General features: G+C 41.5%; 2 protein-coding genes across 2 annotated transcripts in view; both read right to left on the bottom strand.

Moving 5' to 3' along the window:
- Positions 1–23526, bottom strand: part of LOC130871827 (NXPE family member 3-like) — a 31842-nt gene extending 8316 nt beyond the window's left edge. Inside the window, exons 1-2 of the mRNA XM_057765451.1 lie at positions 23264–23526; positions 718–1460 (exon numbers count right to left, since the gene is read on the bottom strand). Of these exons, the coding sequence (XP_057621434.1) occupies positions 718–1460; positions 23264–23320 (800 nt within the window). The 5' untranslated portion in view covers positions 23321–23526. The remainder of the gene's footprint in view (positions 1–717; positions 1461–23263) is intronic.
- On the bottom strand, positions 6554–6938 carry LOC130870830 (humanin-like protein). The gene has a single exon (XM_057763703.1). It carries the CDS (start codon positions 6725–6727, stop codon positions 6554–6556), a length of 174 nt encoding a protein of 57 aa, XP_057619686.1. The 5' UTR covers positions 6728–6938.
- Positions 23527–24764: the final 1238 nt, after the last annotated feature.

The following is a 24764-nucleotide window of genomic DNA, read 5'->3' as shown; positions in this document are numbered from 1 at the left end:
TACTCAATTAATTTTAGCCCAGCCCCCTCCCCACCACTTTTTTTTAGACACACAGGGTGTAATGCCCATGCGTCCCAGGCTGGATTTGTATTCACTAAGCAGCCAAGGATGACCTTGAGCTCTTGAGTTTTCTGCCTCCCTTACAAGGTCATCCTCTATCAAACTTAGGAATTTTTTTTAAAAGATTTATTTATTTATTATGTATACAACGTTCTGCCTGCACATATGTTTGCAGGCCAGAAGAGGGCACTAGATCTCGTTACAGATGGTTGTGGTTGCTGGGAATTGAACTCAGGACCTCTGGAAGAACAGCCAATATTCTTAACCTCTGAGCCATCTCTCCAGCCCCTCAAACAAAGGAATTTAAATTCAACCTGGGCTGCAGGAATCACTAAAACACTGCTGATGATGCCTCAGCAGGGAAAGGTTCTTGTTGCCAAGCATGATAACTGAGTTTGATAAATGGCCCCACATGGTGGAAGAACTGACTTCCTCAAGTTGCCTTCTGACTTCCACATGCACTCTATGGCAGATACATGAACTGCCCACTCATGTATGTACACACACAAACACACAAATGTAAACAAAAGAAAAGAAGGAAGGGAAAAACAGAAAGGAAGGAAGGAAGGGAGACAGAAAGAAAGAGAAGACACAGAAGGAGAGAGGGAGAGGGAGAGAATGTAGGCCTGGGATGCATTCAGTATCTAGATGTCTTACCCAGCCATCAGTTCTTCATCATGCCGTGTGGTCACCTTCAGGTAACTTCCACTGGAGTGACCGACTAAAGCATCACAGGGCAGAGTAGAGGGTTGAGCACAGAACCAGAGCTCCCCAGAGACCACATCCCTGTACTGGCAGGTGGGCCCTTGGGCTCCAGTTGACTGGGGGTCCACATTGCAGATCACAGTCTCTTGAGCGCCGTCCCTGCCTCGAAAATACCCCCTAAAGTCAACGGTGGCCCGTTTTCCTTTCCAGACCCTCTGTAGGACCCCGACTGCCTCACTGGAGTGGATCAGCCTCACTTGCACCTGGGCCGGTCCAGCCCAGAGCAGGGGGAAGGACAAGAGGTACGTGCCATTCTCCAGATCCTTCACCTCCCCTGGGACTCCTGCTTTCAACTCCTGCCCCAACAGCTGTGCCCGAAATAGATCTCCACCATGAGTCTTGGGCCTACCCTGGTGGTCCCTAGCGACAAGAATGGCCTCTAGATTACTTCCCAGAGTATAGTTGGTCTGGGAAGGATCCTTCAAGTGGTAAGTTGAGGTTCTGGGGCTGGTGGAAGCCAAAAAGTCATCCTTGTTTCCACCAGTCGGAGGCCAGTACAGAAGGCTGGTCAGGTTGGTGAGTTCTTGAGGGAGAGCGTCCCAGTTGTTGGGCTCAGAGGCATGTTTAGAGGCACGATGGGGTGGTGGGATCCAATGGTTCATGGGCTCAGGCCAAGACATCATGAGATAGAACACCTGTGGGAAAAGAAAGAGGACTATGGATCTGGAATCACCAGAGACTTGGCACAGACTGCCCCTGGAGAGATAATCATCTGGGTTCTCATTTGGAGGGCTCTGCTCTCTAGGCCCTTGCCCTGGGAAGAATAGCCCATTGCCCCACCCCCACCCACAAAGCCCCAGAGACTCTGAGCAACCTCCACACATTCACCACCATTCTCCACCACATCTATGGCCACTGGAGCCTTGGGCCAGACTGTCCCTGGAGAGGAGCCCCAGAGCCTATCAGCACCCACTAGAGGCACAGATCTGCCTACAACCGGAGGAAGAGCAACCACCTAAGCCACAGGCCCTACCTTTATCAATTGGAGGAAGAGGATCCCCTGAAGCATAGGCTTCACCTGCACCCACTGGAGGAAAGGATGGGCAGAAGCTTGTTTCAGAACACATCCAACAATATAAAGACAAATATGGCACCCAAAACCTAGGGGTCTTACAACAAGAAGACCTGAACATCATAACCCAGAATAAGCAGAAGAAAATGACCTTCAATATAATTTTATAAAGATAATAGAGATCCTTAAAAAGCATTGAAAAATTCTCTTAAAGAAATGGATGAAGAGACAAACAAAAATTGGAAGAAATCACTAAGTCTTCTAAATAAACCCAAGAAAGAACAATCAAAGAGGTGAGGAAACATTTCAAACAGTTCAAGACTTGAAAACTGAATAGAGACAATAAAGAAAACACAAACAGAGGGAATTCTGGAAATGAAAAATCTGGGTAAGTGAATGGGAACTACAGATGCAAGCATAATCAACAGAATACAAGAGATCAAGAGATGGAAGAGAGAATCTCTGGTGTTGAAGATACTATAGAGGAAATAGATGCATTAGTCAAAGAAAACATTAAATTCAGCAAATCCTTAAGACAAAACATCCAGGAAATCTGGGACACCATGAAAAGACCAAACCTAAGAATAATCGGATAGAAGAAGGAGAAGAACTCCAGATCAAAGGCACAGAAAGTGTATTCAACAAAATCATAGAAGAAAAATTTCCCAACCTAAGGAAGGATATGCCTATGAAGGTACAAGAAGTTTACAGAACACCAAATAGACTGGACCAAGAAAGAAAGTCCCCTAGACATATAATAATCAAAAAACTAAACATACAGAATAAAGAAAGAATATTAACAGCTGCAAAGGAAAAAGGAGAAGTAACATATAAAGGCAGATTCATCAGAATTACACCCGACTACTCAATGGAAACTTTGAGAACTAGAAGGTCCTGGTCAAATATGCTGCAGAGACTAAGAGATCAGGGATGTAAGCACAGACTATTATATCCAGCAAAGCTTTCAATCACCATAGATGGAGAAAACAAGTTATCCCATGACAAAACCAAATTTAATCTTTACCTATCTACAAATCCAGCATTACAGAAAGTACTAGAAGGAAAACTCCAACCCAACAAAGTTAGTTACACTCACAAAAACACAGGCAACAAGTAACCTCACACCTCACACTAACAAACCTCAAAGAAGGGAAACACACGAACACTACCATCGAAAAATGACAGGAATAAACAATCACTGGCCATTAACATCTCTTAATATCAATGGACTCAATTCACCTATAAAAAAACGCAGGGTAACAGAATAGATACAAAAACAGGACCCATCCCTTTGCATACAAGAAATGGACCTCAAACTCAAAGACAAACAGTATCTCATAGTAAAGGGTTGGGAAAAGATTTTCCAATCAAATGAATCTAAGAGACAAGAGGATGTAGCTATTATAATATCTAACAAAATAGACTACACTAAAGTCAATCAAAAGAAATGCCGGAAGACACTTCATATTCATCACAGGAAAAATCCATCAAGAGGAAGTCTCAATTTTGAACATCTATGCCCCAAATACAAGAGCATCTACATATGTAAAAGAAACATTAATAAAGCTTAAATTGCACATCAAACCACACACACTAATAGTAGGAGACTTCAACACCCCACTCTCCCAAATGGACAGGTCTGTCAGACAGAAACTTAACAGAAAAAAATAAGAGAACTAACAGATGTCCTGATTCAAATGGACTTAACAGACATCTACAGAACATTCCATCCAAACACAAAATAATATATCTTCTCTGCTCCTCATGGAAACTTCTCTAAAACTGACCACATACTTGGTCACAAAGCAAACTTCAACAGATACAAAAAAATGGCATAACCCTCTGTATCTTATCAGATCACTGTGGCTTAAAGATAGACTTCAACAACACTAATTGCAGAAAGCCTACAAACTCAAGGAAATTGAACAGTGCTCAACTGAATCACCCCTGGGCCAAGGAAGAAATAAAAAAGAAATTAAAGACTTCCTAGAATTCAATGAAAACGAATATACCCCAATGGGACACTTTGAAAGCAGTGTTGAGGATAGTCCATAGCACTAAGTGCCTACATAAAGAACACAGAGAAATCTCACACAAGCAACATAACAACACATCTGAGAACTCTAGAACAAAAAGAAGCAAACTCACCCAGGAGGAGTATATACCAGCAAATAATCAAACTGAGGGCTGAAATCAATGAAATAGAAACAAAGAAAACAATACAAAGAAACAAGGAGACAAAGAGTTGGTTCCTTGAGAAAATAAACAAAAAGGCAATCCCTTATCCTAACTAACCAAAAGGCAGAGAGGGAATATGCAAATTAACAAAATCAGAAATGAAGAGGGGCATAACAACACTGAGGAAATACAGAGAATCATTAGGCCATACTTCAAAAAGCTTGTACCCTACAAAATTGTTATAATGATATAGATTATGAGGTTTAGGGTTGTTAGTGTTGGGTTGTATGGTAGAATAGAGATTATTCAGCCTATATGGGCAATGGATGAGTAGGCCAGGATTTTTCGTGTTTGTGTTTGGTTAAGTCCATTTCAGGCTCCGATTAACACTGAGATAATGGCTGATAAAATTAGTAGGTTGGGGTTAATAAGTTCATGAAATTGGAATAGAATAGATAATGGGGCAATATTTTGTCATGTGAGAAGGATAAGTCCTACGCTGAGTTTAATTCCTTGTGTGACTTCTGGTAGTCATGAGTGGAAGGGGGCTAAACCCAGTTTAATTGCTAAGGAGATGAAGGTTATTGTTATGGTGATATTGTTAGTTTCTGGTTGAAATGTTCATAGGCCTAGTTGTTTGAAGTTTATAATGATGGAAAGGAGGAGGATTATTGAGGCGGTTGCTTGTGTGAGAAAATACTTTGTTGCTGCTTCAGTGGAGCGTGGGTTGGAGTTGTTAATTATAAGGGGGATAAGGGCTAACAAGTTTATTTCTAGTCCAATTCATATGGCAAATAAATTGAAGCTTAGTATAGTGATTATTGGTCCTATTATGATTGTTATGTAGATAATTATAAGTGTGATTGGGTTAATTAGTACGGGAAGGGTTTAAACCAACATTTTTGGGGTATGGGCCTGATAGCTTTATTAGCTGACCTTACTTTTAGAATGGGGTGTAGTGGGTAGCACGGAGAATTTTGGATTCTCAAGTATAGGTTCAATTCCTATTGTTCTAGAAATAAGAGGATTTAAACCTCTATTATTTACTCTATCAAAGTAACTCTTTTTTCAGACATATTTCTAGGTGTAAGGTGGAATGCTTGCTATGAAGATTGGGATGGAGATATGTCATATACAGAAAGCTAGGGTTAGTGGTAGGAAGTTTTTTCATAGAAGGTGTATTAATTGGTCATGTCGGAATCGTGGGTAGGAGGCTCGGACTCATAGGAAAAGGACAGTTAGTACTAGGGTTTTTAATATGAAGTTTGTGGTGTATAATTCTGGGTTAGTTAGGTTTTGATATGGGCCTATGAATACAATTGTTGAGAGGGCATTTATTAAAATGATGTTTATGTACTCTGCTATAAAAAATAGGGCGAAGGGCCCGGTGGCGTACTCTACATTGAATCCTGAAACTAGCTCTGATTCTCCCTCTGTTAGGTCGAATGGTGCTCAGTTGGTTTCTGCTAGGGTTGAGATGAACCATATTATGGCTAGGGGTCAGGTTGGAATTAAGAGTCAGTGGTTCTTGTGTATAAACGAGAGATTGAATTGAGAAGGAGCCATTTATTAGGAGGACGGATAGAAGAATAATTGCTATTGTTACTTCGTATGAAATAGTTTGTGCTACTGCTCATAGGGCCCCGAATATTGAGTATTTGGAGTTAGATGCTCAGCCTGATCATAGGATAGAGTATACTGAAAGGCTTGATGTAGCTAGAATAAATAAGATTCCTAGGTTCAGGTTGATCAGGGGGGGTGAGGTATGGGGAGCGGGATTCATAGGCTTAGGGCTAGTGAGAGGGATAGTGTTGGTGCGATGATGAATAGGGTTGTAGAGGTGGCTAGGGGGCGTAGGGGTTCTTTGATGAATAGTTCAATAGCATCTGCGAATGGTTGGAGAATTCCGTAGGGTCCTACGATGTTTGGCCCTTTCCGCAGTTGTATGTAGCCTAGGACTTTCCGTTCGACTAGGATAAGAAATGCTATGGCGATTAGTACTGGTACTAAGAGTATTAGGATGTTGATAAAGTACACTATGAGGGAGAGGATTTGAACCTCTGGGGACAAGGTTTTAAATCTTACGCAATTTCTTGGCTCTGCCACCCTAATAAAACCCTTGTCTAGGGTGCTGTGAAACAAACTTACTAAATTAAGATAATTTCATATATTAGTTTTAAGGCGCTTTGATTAAGGAGGCCTCATTTCTCTTGTCCTTTCGTACTGGGAGAAATAGTAAATAGATAGAAACCGACCTGGATTACTCCGGTCTGAACTCAGATCACGTAGGACATTAATCATTGAACAAATGAACCATTAATAGCTGCTGCACCATTGGGATGTCCTGATCCAACATCGAGGTCGTAAACCCTAATTGTCGATATGGACTCTTGAATAGGATTGCGCTGTTATCCCTAGGGTAACTTGGTCCGTTGATCAAATAAATTGGGTCAATTTGATTTTTAGTACTTTGACTTGTAGGTCTCAGTTATAATCATTCTGAGGTTCATTTATTCTCCAAGGTCACCCCAACCGAAATTACTGGCTTATTTCCCTTTTATTTAGTCCATTGGAGTAGTTAGTTGGGTAATTAAGCCAGTTAATTAAAGCTCCATAGGGTCTTCTCGTCTTATTGTGGTATCCCCGCCTCTTCACGGGGAGGTCAATTTCACTGATTAGAAGTAAGAGACAGTTGAATCCTCGTGGGGCCATTCATTCCAGTCCCCAATTAAGGAACAAGTGATTATGCTACCTTTGCATGGTCAGGATACCGCGGCCATTAAACGTTTGTCACTGGGCAGGCAGTGCCTCCAATACTTTTTATGCTGGAGGTGATGTTTTTGGTAAACAGGCGGGATTCTTGTTTGCCGAGTTCCTTTTACTTCTTTTAATCTTTCCTTGTTGCACACCTGTGTTGGATTAACATTTTTAGGTGTAGGTTGGTTTTATTGGTGGGATTTTCACCTGTGGGTGTTAACTAACAATGGTTATCCGGGTTGTTACAGGCTTGTGCTTGGAGAACAGTGTTCTTGTTACTCATGTTAACAGTGTCTCATCTATATAGTTATAGATTAACCCAATTAGTGTTTATAGGAATTCATTGTGATTTATGGGATTAAGAAATTTATAGTGTTGAGCTTTAACGCTTTCTTTATTGGTGGCTGCCTTTAGGCCAACAATGGTTTGCGGATATAGGGTTTATTCACTATAAAAGGTTGTTTCCATTCCCAAAGAGCTGTCCCTCTTTAGGCTAAAATTTAAGATTACATTTTGATTATGTTTTTCTTGTGGTAATCTTAAAGTTGAACTGAAATTCTTTATTGGGTAACCAGCTACCTATCACCAAGCTCGGTAGGCTTTTCACCTCTACCTAGGAGTCGTCCCACTATTTTGCTACATAGACGGGTTGGTTCTTTGTACTGCTCTTAGGTAGCTCGTTTGGTTTCGGGGTATCTAGCTAAAGGTCTCTTAGTTAGATGTTTTCTAGTTAACTCATTATGCAAAAGGTACAAGGTTTAATCTTTGCTTTTATTTACTTTTAAATGTTCTTTCATCTTTCCCTTGTGGTACTTTCTCTATAGCTCCTAAAACAGATTTCTTTCTCCAATACTTTCTTTTGTCAAATGATTTGTTTTATTATAGTTAATAATTATATTTAGCATATATTAGGGCTAGACTTGGTTCATAACGTCCATTGGTTGTGGAGTCTTCTGGGTGTAGGCCAGATGCTTTTGTTAAACTACATTATGGATATTCCAAGCACACTTTCTAGTATGCTTACCTTGTTACGACTTATCTCCTCTCGTAAAAGTTTGATGTAATTATGTATAGTTTTCGTTTATTTAGTTTGAGGAGGGTGACGGGCAGTGTGTGCGTACTTCATTGCTCAATTCAATTAAGCTCTCTATTCTTAATCTACTACTAAATCCTCCTTTGTCCTTTAGTTTTATAAAGGGTAGCATAATGTTCTTTTTAAGAAAATGTAGCCCATTGCTTCCCACCTCATTGACTACACCTTGACCTAACGTTTTTATGGTGATTCTCTTGCTTACTTTTGCTCCTTTTTAGGGTTTGCTGAAGATGGTGGTATATAGGCTGTATTAGCTATTTTTATATACAATTTTCTGGAATACATTAAGAACAGATAAACAACTTAAATAGACCTATAACCCCTAAGGAAATAGAAGTAGTTATCAAAGGTCTCACAAAACAAAACAAAACAAAAGTCCAGGGCAAGGCGATTTCACCATACAATTCTATCAGAATTTCAAAGAATACCAATATCCCTCAAATTATTCTATGCAGTAGAAACAGAAGGGATAGTGCCAAACTCTTCATGAGGCAACCAGTTACTCTGGTATCTGAACCACACAAAGTTGAAATTAAGAAAGAGTATTACAGAATACTCTGCCTCATGAACATTGTTGCAAAAATTACTCAATAAAATACTGACAAACTGAATCCAAGAACACATCAAAAAAATCATCAACCATGATCACGTTAGTTTCAACCCAGAGATGCATGTATAGTTCAACATAAATAAACTGAAAGGATAGAAAACCACATGATCATCTCATTAGATGCTGAAAAAGCATTCAACAAAATCCACCAACCCTTCATGATAAAGGCCTTGGAGAGATCAGGGATACAAGGAATGTATCTAAACATAATAAAAGCAATATACAGCAAGTTGACAGCCAACATCAAATTAAATGGAGAGAAACCCAAAGTGATTCCACTAAAATCAAGAACAAGACAATGTCCACTCTCTCCATACCTATTCAACATAGTACTTGAAATTCTAGCTAGAGCAATAAGACAACAAAAGGAGATCAAAGGACTCTTTTTTTTTTTTTTGAGACAGGGTTTCTCTGTAGCTTTGGAGCCTGTCCTGGAACTAGCTCTTGTAGACCAGGCTGGCCTTGAACTCACAGAGAGCCGCCTGCCTCTGCCTCCCGAGTACTGGGATTAAAGGCATGTGCCACCACCACCCGGCAATCAAAGGGATTCAAATTGGAAAGTAAGATGTCAAACTTTTGCTATTTGTAGATGATATAATAATATCCATAAGTGACCCCAAAAATTTGATTAGGGAACTCCTACAGCTGATAAGCAGTTTCAGTAATATGGTGTGGATCAACTAAAAAATATCAGTTGTCCTCCTATATACAAATGATAAAGGAGCTGTACTGTGGAAAAATGGTCTTGTACCCTGTAAAGATTTGTCACTTGTATTGGCTTAATAAAGCTATGATTGGCCAGTAGCCAGGCAGGAAGTATAGGTGGGGTGACCAGAACAGGAGAATTCTGGGAGGAGGAAAGGCTCAGTCTGCAGTTGTCACCCAGACACAGAGGAAGCAAAATGAGGATGCTTCACTGATAAAAGGTACCAAGCCACATGACTTACACAGATAAGAATTATGGATTAATGTAAGATATAAGAGTTAATTAATAAGAATCCTGAGTCAATAGGCCAACCAGTTTATCATTAATGTAAGCCTCTGTGTTTTTCTTTGGGACTGAAAAGCTGTGAGGCTAGGCGGGACAGAAACCTCTGTCAACAGAGTGGAGAAAAAAAATCAGAGAAAAACCACTATTTACAATAGCCACAAACAACATAAAATATCTTGGGGTAACAATAACCAAACAAGTGAAAAACTTGTATGACAAGAACTTTAAGTCTTTGAAGAAAGAAACTGTGAAAGATTCCAGAAAATGGAAAGATCTCCCATGCTCTTGGATAGGTAGGATCAAAATAGTAAAAATGGCAATCTTACCAAAAGCAATCTACAAAGTCAATGTAATCCCCACCAAAACCCCTGCACAATTTTTCACAGACCTTGAAAAAACGATGCTCAACTTCATATGCAAAAACAAAAAAACAGAAAAGCCAAGACAATCCTCTATAATAAATGAACTTCTGGAAGCACCACCATCCCTGACATCAAGATCTACTATAGGCTGCGCGGTGGTGGTGTATACCTTTAATATCAGCACTTGGTAGGCAGAGCCAGGTAGATCTCTGTAAGTTTAAGACCAGCCTGGTCTGCAAGACCTAGTTCCAGGACAGGCTTCAAAGCTACTGAGAAATCCTGTCTTGAAAAACAAAAATCTATTTTAGAGCTACAGTAATTAAAGCAGTGTGGTATCGGCATAAAAACAGACAGATGAACCAATGGCATTGAACTGAAGACCTGATATTAAGTCACACACCTATGAACAACTGATTTTTGACAAAGAAACTAAAATTATACAATGAAAAAAAAAGAAAAAAAGTATCTTTACCAATTGGTGCTGGTGTAACTGGATATCAACATGTAGAAGAATGCAAATAGATCTATATCAATCATGCACAAAACTTAAGTGCAAATGAATCAAAGACCTCAACATAAATCTGCCAACACTGAATTTCATTGAAGAGAAATTGGGAAGAAGCCTTGAACATATAGGCACAGGAGGCCAGTTCCTAAATATAACCCCAGTAGCACAGACACTGAGAGCAATAATTAATAAATGGGGCCTCCTGAAATTGAGAAGCTTCTGAAGGCAAAGGGCACTGTCACTAAGATATAGGCAGCCTACAGAATGGGAAAAGGTCTTCACTAACCACACATCAGACAGAGGGCTGATCTCCAAAATAGACAAAAAACTCAAGAAACTAGACATTAGGTTATCAAATAATTCTATCAAAAAATGGGGTACAGATCTAAACAAAGAATTCTCAATAAGAATCTCAAATGGCTGAAAGACACGTAAGGTATTGTTCAACACCCATAGCCATCAGGGAAATGCAAATCAAAACAACTCTGAGATATCATCTTACACCTGTCAGAATGACTAAGATAAATAACACCAATGATAGCTTGTGCTGGAGAGAATGTGGAGTAAGGGGAACACTCCTCCATTGCTGGTTGGAGTGCAAACTTGTACAGCCACTTTGGAAATGAGTGTGGTGGTTCCTCAGAAATTTGGGATTTAACCTGTCAGGATCCAGCAATACCACTCTTGGGCATATACTCAAAGGAAGCTCAATCATACTACAAGGATGTTTGTTCAACTATGTTCATAGCAGCATTATTCATAAAAGACAGAACCTGGAAACAACCTAGGTGCCTCTCAACTGAAGAATGGATAAAGAAAAGGTGGCAATTTATACAATGGAGTACTACTCAGTGATAAAAAACAATGACATCTTGAAATATGTTACTTCCATGAATGGAACTAGAAAAAACCATTTTGAGTGAGGTAACTCAGACCCAAATAGGCAAACATGATATGTACTCACTCATAAGTGGATGTAAAGCAAAGGATAACCAGCCTGTAGTCCACAATCCCAGGGAAGCTAGGTAACAAGAAGAAACTAAGAGAGACATGCATGCCCTCCTGGGAAGGGAAAACAGACAAAACATCTTGAGAAATTTGAGAGGGGGACAGAAGAAAGGGTAGGAGGGGAGGAAGAGTGGAGGGGAGAAGTTGAAGGAGGAGAATATGAGGGAATGGGATGCTCAAGAAGGGGGAATGACAATGAGAGAGAGAAAGGAAAGAGATATCTTGCTTGAGGAAGCCATTAAAGGGCTAGCTACAAACATGGCATGTGGCAATTTCCCAGGAATCCACAAGGATGACCCCAGCTAAGACTCTAAGTAACCATGGAGAGGATGCCTAAACTGACCTTCCCCTGTAATCATACTGATGAATACCTTAATTGTCATAATAGAACCTTTATCCAGCAACTGATAGAAGCAGATACAGATCCACAGTTAAGCACTGGGCCAAGCTACGGGAGACCAGCCCAAGAGAGGGAGGAGTAATAATATGAGCGATGGGGTCAAGGCCATGATGGTGATACCCACAGAAACAGCTGATCTGAACTAGTGAGAGCTCACTGACTCTGCACTGACAGTGGGAGAACCTGCATAGAACCAAACTAGGCCCACTGAATGTGGGGACGGTTGTGAGGCTTGTCCAGTCTGTGGGGCCAACGGTAGTGGGACTAGGATTTATCCCTAGTGCTGGAACTGGGATCTAGGAGCACATTCTCTTTGGAGGGATACCTTGCTCAGTTTAGATAAAGGGGGGGAGGGCCTTGGTCTTGCCTCAAAATGATGTGTCAGGCTTTGTTGACTCCTACGGGAAGCTTTACCCTTTCTGAGGAGTGAATGGGGGATAAAGGGAAGGGTGGGCAGGAAGGAGAGTAGGGAGTGGGGACAGGAATAGTTATGTAAAATGAGAAAAGACTGCATTAAAAATATTAATAAAAAAACTCCCCTGACTCTGTCCTTCTTCCCAGCATTCTCTCTGCACCCCAAAATCCTGCCTAACCTTTGGCCAATCAGCTTTTTATTAACAATGAGAGCAATACATATTTACAGTGTACAAAGAATGTTCCACATCACTCTCCCTCACCATCTCCCATATCATCCCTTCCCACCTCCCCCCACCATCTTCATACACATACCATTCACCACCACACACCCACCATTCCCCACCACACTATGTCCCATACAGTATCCCCACACCATCTACCTCATACTATCCTGCCACGCTGTCCCCCCCACATCGTCCCCCACAAACACCATCCTCCACCCTTCCACACACCATCTCCCACATATATACCATCCCTCGACCACCTCACACCAATTCCCCCATATACACCATTCCCCACATACACCATTCCCACCCTACTCTCCCCTCATATACCATTCCCCCCACATAATACAAAACAATTATATACACATATGTACATATATATATATATTTGGTTTTTTGAGACAGGGTTTCTTTGTGGCTTTGGAGCCTGTCCTGGAACTAGTTCTTGTAGACCAGGCTGGCCTCGAACTCACAGAGATCCGCCTGCCTCTGACTCCCAAGTGCTGGGATTAAGGCATGCAACACCACCGCCCGGCTGTAAAACAATAATCAATTTTAAAAAATATTAATCAGGAAGATGAGGGCTCACTTCCTCAACTGCAAGCATGAAACAGAGAAAGAAAACTGGAAATAGGGTCAAGCTTAAACTCTCAAAGCCCAGTGTCAATGACACATGTCCTTCCACAAAGTCACACCTTCCAAATCTTCCCAAACACCACCACCAAATAAGGAGCAAATTCAAATGAGGAGCCTGTAAGGGACATCTCTCACTTAAACTACCACACATGAGATGATAAGATACAATATCATGTATACACACAGTCATGGGGATAGAAAGATGGCTTGGTGCCTGAGAACACATACTGCTCTTGTAGAAGATCAGTGTTCAGTACCCAGAACCCACATTAGGCATCCCACAATTCCCTGTTACTTCAGGTCCAGAGGATGTGACAGCCTCTTCTGAACTCTGCAGACACCTGGACTCACATGCATGCACATGCGTGCACATGTGCGCACGCACACACACACACATATCAAAGAAAATCTTAAAAGATTCGCAGTCATTAAGGTGATGAGTTTTAAGGTGATTGGTGCAAGAATAAATAAATAGCACAGTAGAACAGAGTGCCTAGAATAGACCCACACTCTATGATCACGTGATGAAAAAGTAACACCTTAAAATAATCAGAAACAAGCAGGGATATGTCCCAAATGCATAGTGTAAAACAAGTATATAGTTAATAATAAGAAAACTTTGAGCCAGTGGTAGTATATGCATGTATGTAATCCTGGAGGAGGAGGCAAGGGGATCCTGAGTTCAAGGCCAGCTTGGGCTTCATAAGAAGACCATTATATCTAAACAACAAATAAGCAAACAATAAAAAATCAAAGACTTGGAGCTATAGAGATGGAGCAACAGTTAAGATCAGGTAATGATGCACGATTAATAAAAACTCAGGGATAGAAATTGGGGTTTAACCTGAAGGACAGAAAAGCAAAACAGCCAGTTACTGGCTCTTACCTTGACCTCAGCCTGAAACTAAAGGCATGCACCACTCGGTTTCTATGGTAAACTCGTGTGGCTACTGGATTAAAGGTGTGTGTTACCACTGCCTGGACTGTAAGGCTGACCAGTGGGGCTGTTTTACTCTCTGATCTTCAGGCAAGCTTTATTTATTAAAATACAAATGAAATGCCACTACAAGGTAGTGTTTTGCACAGGATCCAAGATCACCGCTGGGTGATGGTGGCGCATGCCTTTAATCCCAGCATTCGGGAGGCAGAGGCAGGAGGATCTTTGTGAGTTCAAGGCCAGCCTGGTCTACAAGAGCTAGTTCCAGGACAGGCTCCAAAGCTACAGAGAAACCTTGTCTCGGGAAAATAAAAATCAGTTCCCAGCACCCTTGTCAAATGCCTCAAAACCTGCTGTAACTCCAGCTCCAGGACGTCTGACACCAGCTTCTGACTCCGTGGGCACCCAAACTTATGTGCACTTACCCCCCCCCACCCCCGACAGACACGCATGTACAAATAACATTTATAACTTGATAAGGAAAACGTAGGCAATTTAACTCAATCAAAAACGAGCAGAGGGGCTGGAGAGACAACAAATGGTTAAGAGCAATGCCCTTGCAGAAGATCCATGTACAGTACCCAATACCCACATCAGGTGACTCAAGAATTCCTTTACCTCCAGTTCCAGGGGAACTGATGCCCTCTTCTGGCCACCATCGGCACCTACACTCATACGGTGCATTCCATTAATTAATTAATTATTAATGGATTGCACCAAAAGATTTTCTTTCTTTCTTTCTTTCTTTCTTTCTTTCTTTCTTTCTTTCTTTCTTTTCTTTTTTCTGGTTTTTGTTTGCTTGCTTTCTTGATTGTTTTCTGAGACAACCAGAGGGTGGAGCTAGCCACTAGCTGACCAAAATTAACCATAAAGTCTTTAGAGAACTGAGGATAGATAAGAGACAGGAAGTAGCAATGCCGGACTGAGGGAGGATCGCAGCCCTTTTGGATGAAGGAACTGAAGAGATAGGAGGTCACTGGTGGCTTCTCCACGGCTTCTCTGATCATTCAGGTTCTTACCCCAATATCTGTATTAGATAAATACATCATCTGGTAACCCAACTCAGTGCACAAAGTCACAAGATAGCCACTCAACCCACCCCCACTCCCAGCCCCGGTTTTGCCACCACCAGAGCCATATTCACCAGACTCGCTACATTGCTGCTAGTTTTTTCTTTGTTGCCCCAAGCCCTCTGAGTCTGAGATTTTCCTGTTGCAACCTCTCTATAACAGCTCCCAGATGCCTCCCAAACTCCAGAGATGCCTGGGCTCCAAACAGAGTTAATTGCCCACAACTGGCTGGCCCTGCCTTCAGGCAGCTCCTGCCACACATGCTTCTGCCGCACATTCGCCTGTGTCTGATTTTCAGACGACTGACTCCTTCTCCCCATTGGTTGTGGACCACTCCTGTATCCCACTCCCTTTTGCCATTACCTCACTAGGTCAGCCACCTCGACACTCACTCGAGCTTCTCTTGTTGCTGTGATTGCCACATACTCTCAGCTCACACCTACAGGCGATCAACTGCAGCTGCCTTCAGCCAAGTGGCGAACCATCTGTTCTCTCTGCCCAGCCATGCTATGCAGCAACAGCCAGCCTCACACTTCACTTACTAAAGATTGCATCTTATCAGTTAATATCAAGCAACATTTTTTTAAAGAGTTTTATTTATTATGTATACAGTGTTCTGTCTGCATGTATGCCTACTCGCCAGAAGAGGGCACCAGATCTCATTACAGATGGTTGTGAGACCCACATTACATGTGGTTGCCTGGGAATTGAACTCAGGACCTCAGGGAGAGCAATAAGTGCTCTTAACCTCTGAGCCATTCCTCCAGCCCTCAAACAACATTTTTAGGGACAAAACATGGATTACCAAGGTGATGAATCTATGTCAATCCCAGCTAAGTTATTTTCCCTTCATTTAATTGTTCCATTTTCAAAGCATCCATTGTGGGACTATACAGAAACCTAACCCCCTGCATTGTAATATTTCCCATTTTTAATGTGGGGAAAAAATTTTAAACTGATTCCCCCCTTAGAAATTCCCAGTTGTCTTCCCAGAATGTATGGGGCTGAAAGGATAGAGAGGAAAATTAAAGTCATATATGGTTAACATAGCAATGAATTTATATGGATGCCATTTGTTACAGCGATGGAAAGCCCAGATTAGCATTCCTGCAATCTCAGAAACAAACCATAAACTAACATGTTTCTGAGAAAAATATTAAATGGTATTTTAAAGAACAGTCACTAACCATTCAAAAACAGGGCACAACAGCTGCTGATCTTTTTTCACTTCTATTTATTTATTTATTATTATTAAAAAATTTCCGCCTCCTCCCCACCTCCCATTTCCCTCCCCTCCCCCATTCCCCTCCCCCTTCCTCTCTAGTCCAAAGAGCAGTCAGGGTTCCCTGCCCTGTGGGAAGTCCAAGGTCCTCCCCCCTCCATCCAGGTCCAGGAAGGTGAGCATCTAAACATACTAGGCTCCCTCAAAGTCAGTACACGCAGTAGGATCAAAACCCAGTGCCACTGTTTTTGGCTTCCCAGTGAGCCCCCATTGTCCGCCACGTTCAGAGAGTCCGGTTTGATCCCATGCTTTTTCAGTTCCAGTCGAGCTGGCCTTGGTGAGCTCCCATTAGATCAGTCCCACCGTCTCAGTGGGTGGGCGCACCCCTCGCAGTCCTGACTTCCTTGCTCATGTTCTCCCTCCTTCAGCTCCTCATTTGGACCTTGGGAGCTCAGTCCAGCGCTCTAATGTGGGTCTCTGTCTCTATCTCCATCCATCGCCAGATGAAGCTTCTATGTTGATATGCAAGATATTCATCAGTATGGCTATAGGAAAGGGCCATTTCAGGCTCCCTCTCCTCAGCTGCCCAAGGAACTAGCTGGGGATATCTCCATGGATACCTGGGAACCCCTCTAGAGTCAAGTCTCTTGCCAACCCTAAAATGGCTCCCTTAATTAAGATATCTTCTTCCCTGCTCCCATATCCACCCTTCCTCCATCCCAACCATCCCATTCCCCAAGAGTCTCCCCATCCTCCCCTCCTCACTTTTCTCTCCCCATCTCCCCTTACCCCCACCCCACCCCCACCCCCAAGATCCCAATTTTTGCCTGGCAATCTAGTCTACTTCGAATATCCAGGAGGATAACTATATGTTTTCCTTTGGGTTCACCTTCTTATTTAGCTTCTCTAGGATCACGAATTATAGGCTCATTGAGCTTTATTTATGTCTAGAATCCACTTATGAGTGAGTACATACCAAATTCACTTTTTTTCGGTCTGGGTTACCTCATTCAGAATAGTGTTTTCTATTTCCATCCATTTGCATGCAAAGTTCAAGATGTCATTGTTTTTTTACCGCTGAGTAGTACTCTAATATGTATATATTCCACACTTTCTCTCATTGTATGGGAAACAACAATTTCTGGAGCCCCTACATTCTAGACTGATGCAAATAAATCAGGAAAAGCAGGTTATAAGTCAGGAAATTTGGGGTCGCTTAAGTATACTATCATATCATCTGCAAATAACGAAAGCTGAACTTCTTCCTTTCCAATACGAATCCCCTTGATCCCTTTATGTTGTCTTATTGCTATTGCTAGAACTTCAAGCACAATATTGAAGAGGTATGGAGAGAGTGGACATCCTTGTCGTGTTCCTGATTTTAGTGGGATGGCTTTGAGTTTTCCTCCGTTTAATTTAATGTTAGCTGTTGGCTTGCTGTAAATAGCTTTTATTATATTTAGGTATGACCCTTGTATCCCTAATCTCTCCAAGACCTTTATCATAAAGGGGTGTTGAATTTTGTTGAATGCTTTTTCAGCATCTAATGAAATGATCATATGTTTTTTTTTCTTTCAGTTTATTTATATGGTGGATTACATTGATAGATTTGCATATGTTGAACCAGCCCTGCATCTCTGGGATGAAGCCTACTTGATCATAATGGATAATTTTTCTAATGTGTTCTTGGATTCGGTTTGCCAGTATTTTATTGAGAATTTTTGCGTCGATGTTCATGAGTGATATAGGCCTGTAATTCTCTTTCTTGATTGGGTCTTTGTGTGGTTTTGGTATCAGGATAATTGTAGCTTCATAAAAGGAATTTGGCAATGACTCTTCTGTTTCTATATTGTGAAATACATTAAGGAGTATAGGTATTAGCTCTTCTTGGAAGTTCTGGTAGAATTTTGCATTGAAACCATCTGGTCCTGGGCTTTTTTGAAAGGGAGATTTTTGATAACAGTTTCTAATTCTTCACGACTAATAGAACTCCTACAGCTGATAAACACCTTTGGTAATGTGGCAGGATACAAGATCAACTCCAAAAAATCAGTTGCCTTCCTATACACTAAGGATAAGGAAGCAGAGAGGGAAATCAGAGAAGCATCACCTTTCACGATAGCCACAAATAGCATAAAATATCTTGGGGTAACTCTGACCAAGGAAGTGAAAGATCTATTTGACAAGAACTTTAAGTCTTTGAAGAAATAAATTGAAGAGGACACCAGAAAATGGAAGGATCTCCCTTGCTCTTGGATTGGGAGGATCAACATAGTAAAAATGGCAATTCTACCAAAAGCAATCTATAGATTCAATGCAATCCCCATCAATATCCCATCAAAATTCTTCACAGATCTGGAGAAGACAATAATCAACTTTATATGGAAAAACAAAAAACCCAGGATAGCCAAAACAATCTTATATAATAAAGGACTGTCTGGAGGCATTACCATCCCTGACTTCAAACTCTATTACAGAGCTACAGTATTGAAAACAGCTTGGTATTGGCATAAAAACAGAGAAGTCGACCAGTGGAATTGAATAGAAGACCCTGACTTTACCCCACAAACCTATGAACACCTCATTTTTGATAAAGGAGCTAAAAGTATACAATGGAAAAAAGAGAGCATTTTCAACAAATGGTGCTGGCAAAACTGGATGTCAATCTGTAGAAGAATGAAAATAGATCCATATCTATCACCATGCACAAAAGTCAAGGCCAAATGGATTAAAGACCTCAATATCAGTCTGAACACACTGAACCTGATTGAAGAGAAAGTGGGAAGTACTCTACAACACATGGGCACAGGAGACCACTTCCTACGTATAACCCCAGCAGCACAGACACTAAGGGCATCATTGAATAAATGGGACCTCCTGAGACTGAGAAGCTTCTGTAAAGCAAAGGACACTGTCACTAAGACAAAAAGGCAACCCACTGACTGGGAGAAGATCTTCACCAACCCTGCAACTGACAAAGGTCTGATCTCCAAAATATATAAAGAACTCAAGAAACTAGACCGTAAAAGGCTAATCAACCCAATTATAAAATGGGGCACTGAGCTGAACAGAAAATTCTCAACAGAAGAAGTTCAAATGGCCAAAAGACACTTAAGATCGTGCTCAACTTCCTTAGCAATCAGGGAAATGCAAATCAAGACAACATTAAGATACCATCTTACACCTGTCAGAATGGCTAAAATCAAAAACACCAATGATAGCCTCTGCTGGAGAGGTTGTGGAGAAAAGGGCACACTCATCCATTGCTGGTGGGAATGCAAACTTGTGCAACCACTTTGGAATGCAGTGTGGCGGTTTCTCAGGAAAGTCGGGTTCAACCTACCTCTCGACCCAGCAATACCACTATTGGGAATATACCCAAGAGATGCCCTATCATACAACAAAAGTATATGCTCAACTATGTTCATAGCAACACTGTTTGTAATAGCCAGAACCTGGAAACAACCTAGATGCCCTTCAATGGAAGAATGGATGAAGAAAGTATGGAATATACATATTAGAGTATTACTCAGCAGTAAAAAACAATGACTTCTTGAATTTTGCATACAAATGGACAGAAATAGAAAACACTATCCTGAGTGAGGTAAGCCAGAACCAAAAAGAGGAACATGGGATGTACTCACTCATATTTGGTTTCTAGCCATAAATAAAGGACATTGAGCCTATAATTCGTGATCCTAGAGAAGCTAAATAAAAAGGTGAAGCCAAAGAAAAACATATCAGCATCCTTCTGAATATTAACCTTCATCATGCGATGAAAGGAGACAGAGACAGAGACCCACATTGGAGCACCGGACTGAAATCTCAAGGTCCAGATCAGGAGCAGAAGGAGAGAGAGCACGTTCAAGGAACTCAGGACCGCGAGGGGTGCACCCACACACTGAGACAATGGGGATGTTCTATCAGGAACTCACCAAGGCCAGCTGGCCCGGGTATGAAAAAGCATGGGATAAAACCGGAGTCGCTGAACATAGTGGACAATGAGGACTACTGAGAACTCAAGAACAATGGCAATGGGTTTTTGATCCTACTGCACGTACTGGCTTTGTGGGAGCCTAGGCAGTTTGGATGCTCACGTTACTAGACTTGGATGGAGGTGGGTGATCCTTGGTCTTCACACAGGGCAGGGAACCCTGATTGCTCTTTGGGCTGACGAGGGAGGGGGATTTGATCGGGGGAGGGGGATGGAAAAGGGAGGCGGTGGCGGGGAGGAGGCAGAAATCATAAATAAATAAATAAATAAATAAGTCAGGAAATTTAAGTAAAATGGCTCAAAGCCCTTATGATTCAGTTCAAAAGTCAGAATTATATGCTATTCTCTGGGTATTATTAATTTTTTCCAGAACCTCTTAATATAGTTACTGACTCTCAATATGCAGAGTTGTTTTACATTTTGAAAATGCTGAATTTATTTCAGATGATTCAGAATTAACTTCATTATTTGTTCAATTACAAGAAATAATCAGAAATAGAAATCATCACTTATACATAACACTTATCAGATCTACCAGGCCCCTTGCACAAGGTAATGATCAAATTGCTCAGCTATTGGTAGGAAATGTGCTAGAAACCTCAGAATTTCATAAGAAACAGCATGTTAATAGCAAAGGTTTGAAAAAGAATTTTTCTATCACTTGGCAACAAGCATGGAAATTACAAGGAAATGTCCTACTTGTTCTTTTTATAAGCAAACTCCACTACCTGCAGGAAGTAACCCAAAGGGTACATGAAGAAATGGAATTTGCAAATGGAAGTGTTTCATTTTGTTGACTTTGGGAAACTGAAATGTGCGTGACACACCACGGGTACGTATTCAGGATTTCAATGGGAAACTGCTTTAAGTTCTGTAAAGTCTGATTATGTTATACATCATAGCGATAGACTGACAATGCTCCAGCATATGTCTCTAGTAAAATAAAATAGTTTTTGCATATCACAACATAAAGCATATTACAGATATACCACACAATCCTACAGAGAAAGCAGTTATAAAAAGATCTAATCTCACTCTAAAAGAAATGTTTAATAAACAGAAACATGATTAATAAACAGAAAAGGATAATAAAGACCCCCTTTTTAAAGAACCCTTTCTACACAGTCCATCAGAGGCTGGACCTGCCTGCTGCCACACAGGCCTAAAAATTCATCTTGGAGTGACCGACCTCTTTCTTCGACCTCCTCACACAACACAGAACACCCCAAGTTTAATTAAGGTGACTAATAAATGCATAGACAACTTCCCAATGGCTCCACCACTGAAGGAAATCGCCTCCTCTCCCACAGAGTCCAGTAAACAGCCTGTAGATCCAGGGAGAGGGAAATCCTTCTGAACTGCGTGTGCTACAGTGATTACTTTTATGTTTGTTTTCCCCTTTCTTTGGGTGTTTTTAAGACAGGTCTTAGGAACTAGCCTGGAGCTTGTTGCATAGGTCAGCCTGCAACTCATAATTCTCGTTCTCTGCCTCCCAAAGTCTGGGACTCCATATGGAAGGCTACCGTTTCCGGCTTGCCTGGGTTATAGTCATGTAGACATGTGTCTTTAACCTCTTTGGACACTGGATATATGTCACAGCGTAACTCCTTTCAGTATGTGCAAAGATGTACAAAGGTTGAAGGGAGGGCACACAACACGAAATTGCTATGGAAATGAAGCCAGAAACAACATTGTTGGAAAGAAGGAATTCATTTTTTCTTAACCCTTTTCATTCTTTTATTTCTCTCAGAATCATGTCCAATTTGTCTTCTCGTATTTCAAATCATACATTTTCTAGAAAAGGTAAGAAACCTACACTTTCATGACAAAAACCCCAAAAAACCTTGCTGCTTAAATATCAATAACAACATCCCGTGACCTAAAATTTCACTTTCGACAGACAGACAGGAAGAACCTCCTCCCAAACAGTGTTGACTTTTTCTTGTACACAGCTTCAAAGAGGAAACACTGGGTCATGCTAAACTCTTTTTCTTGCTTTTGCTCCAAGAAGGGTTTAATTTCTTTCTTATTTACGGTGTCAGTTTCATACACATATACAATGCATATGGACCATATTCACCCCATTATTGTCTATTATTCTCTCACTCTCACTGCCCCCTTTACTCACCCAGTCCTGTGTGTGTGTGTGTGTGTGTGTGTGTGTACAAGACCTTTTCTGTTCCCTGACTTTATTTCCCTCCAGGCTAAAAACAGAAGCAGACACCAAAAGACTTTGTTCTCTTAAACAGGGACAGAGAGAACAACTTCTAAAGTCAAGAGAACTGAGAACTCGAATTGCTGATGTGGAACAGGGCCATGACCGTCTCCATCAGAGCCGCTGTGATGACAGGCAAGCCAGCCTCAACAAGGGCCAGTCAGTCTCTAGACTTTTGCCTGTGGAAGAACGGCTGGGGGAGGGTCATTAGATCCTCCCCTGGAATTCAGCTGCCCCCACCCTGAACCTTTTCCAGTTCTCTGCAGTTCTGCTCCAGCTTCTCACGGTGTCTGGAGGTGCTGGAACATAGAAGGTGGCAGCTGGAGCAGGGAGAACTCCATTTATGCAGCTATAGGGAAGTTGTTTGTGGAGCCCATTTGTTGATGTGCTTGTTTGGAGATTATGTGTGCTCCTTAAGTAAGCCCAATAAACCCCCTTATTAAGCTATCTAGACTTGGGTAGAATTGTTCTTTTGTCTGTTGGCACTGCTCTACCTAGGGGAAGCAAACATCTGGTCATTTCTTCCCAACCAAAGTCCGTATACTCACTCCTATTTTTTCTCCTTGGGGACTTCCTAAAAACTTCTGACTTTAGATTCCCTGATGACACCAACACAGAGCTGCCCACACTGCTTCTTAGTAGATGATGCTCTCCCCTGCAGCTGATGCTCCCAGATGTCTCTCAGGGGTGAGAGGAGGAAGAATGAGCACTTCCCTCAGTCCACTCTCCAATGTTAAAGCACTTAACCAATCCAAACACAGAGAAGCAATAAGGATGCCAATAAGAGGCAAGAAAACTACTCACCAAAATCAGAACGATTAACCCCGCGGTCAGGGTCTTGTAGCTCTTGAATTGTCCCATGGATAGATCTGCACGGTGTAGACTCTTGCGGAACTATAAGTACAAATCCAGGTCTCTCGACAGCATCAGAAGTTTAAGAGGCCCTCCCATTGTAAAGGAGATGATTCACTGTGTTCAGTTCCAATTTCCGTGAACCCTTTCATCTTGTGTATATTTTACATGACATCAGATAGAGGGACACGGAAATAACCGCAGCAATGGCCATAAGTGAGGATGTCAGGCTGGCTCCATAACCTAGGTGCTGAAGTAGAATTCAGGTGAAAAAACAGGATTTTTAAAATTTACATATGTACTTCTATGTGGTAAGACTCCTGGCTCCCAGTGAATGAGTGGGAATGTGTGCCCATATGATTGTTTGTTGGGGAGCACAAAGATCCTTGGACTCAAGCTGCCCTGTGGACCTAACCAGTGCCTCGTCAGGCAGAGCACAGATCTGGACCAGATCCGACACCTGGGTCCAAGATGCGGAGCTCACGGGTGTGTGGGGGATCTCCTCTGCCCCTTGGAATATGGCTTAGCTGCTTCAGAGGTTAATTTTTGTTTATTTATTTGTTTGTTGTTTGTTTTTCTTCACAGATAGACTAACACAATATAGACTGATCAATGGTCCCTTCATGGGGGAAAAAACCTAATGGGCCCAACTTCTAGCAGACAGTTGCAACTAGGAGACAAAACACGTAAGCCTGGGCTGATTCCATCTCCTGAGTTTTGGTCAGTCATCATATGGGTGCATTCTCCCCTCCTGCTTGTCTAGTCAATACTGAAATGAGTGATGAACTTTCATTTTAACTAAACAAATGAGAAAAATTTAGCCATAGCTCTTCATCTCGTACAAAGTGACCACCTTGTAATTGTTTAGGGTATATTATTACTCAACAACAACTTCACCGCCATTTTTTCAGCATCTGCCAGTTATTATCACTGTGGAACAAATAATCAACATGCATTTTGTTTAGTGGCACAATTATTTCTACAGGCTTTTTACCAGTGAGTTGCCTAAGATCTGTCTTAATTTCTTGTAAGTAAAGAATTGCAAAGTTATATATAGGAGAATTGTGAACTGTATAAATTTCTATATCTTGTTGGTACATAACTTCAGTAGGTGAAGAGGCAGTAAGAAGAACAAGTGATTGCTAATTGAGGAACTAATTCAATGAACTACCCCTTTAGCAGCAGCATTGTTTAACAAGCCAGGAACCCGCTCTGCTTCAGGGATTATTTTTCTTATGGAATTGAACTGAGACTCCCCAGAAAGCAATTTTTAGGGAGCGGAGGCAAATCCTTCACAGCATAGGCAGATAAGGATGTTCCCTATTGACATGACCCAAAACTTGCCATAAGTAACCAAGGGCGCACCGTTTGGGAACTTTTAAGCTGAAAAAATGGTGGTGAAGTTGTTGTTGAGTAATAATATACCCTAAACAATTACAAGGTGGTCGCTTTG

The sequence above is a fragment of the Chionomys nivalis genome, chromosome 3 (genome assembly GCF_950005125.1).
Source record: "Chionomys nivalis chromosome 3, mChiNiv1.1, whole genome shotgun sequence".
Lineage (NCBI taxonomy): Eukaryota > Metazoa > Chordata > Mammalia > Rodentia > Cricetidae > Chionomys > Chionomys nivalis.
Note: the sequence above shows the minus strand (reverse complement) of the source record. Positions and strands in the feature narration are given on the sequence as shown.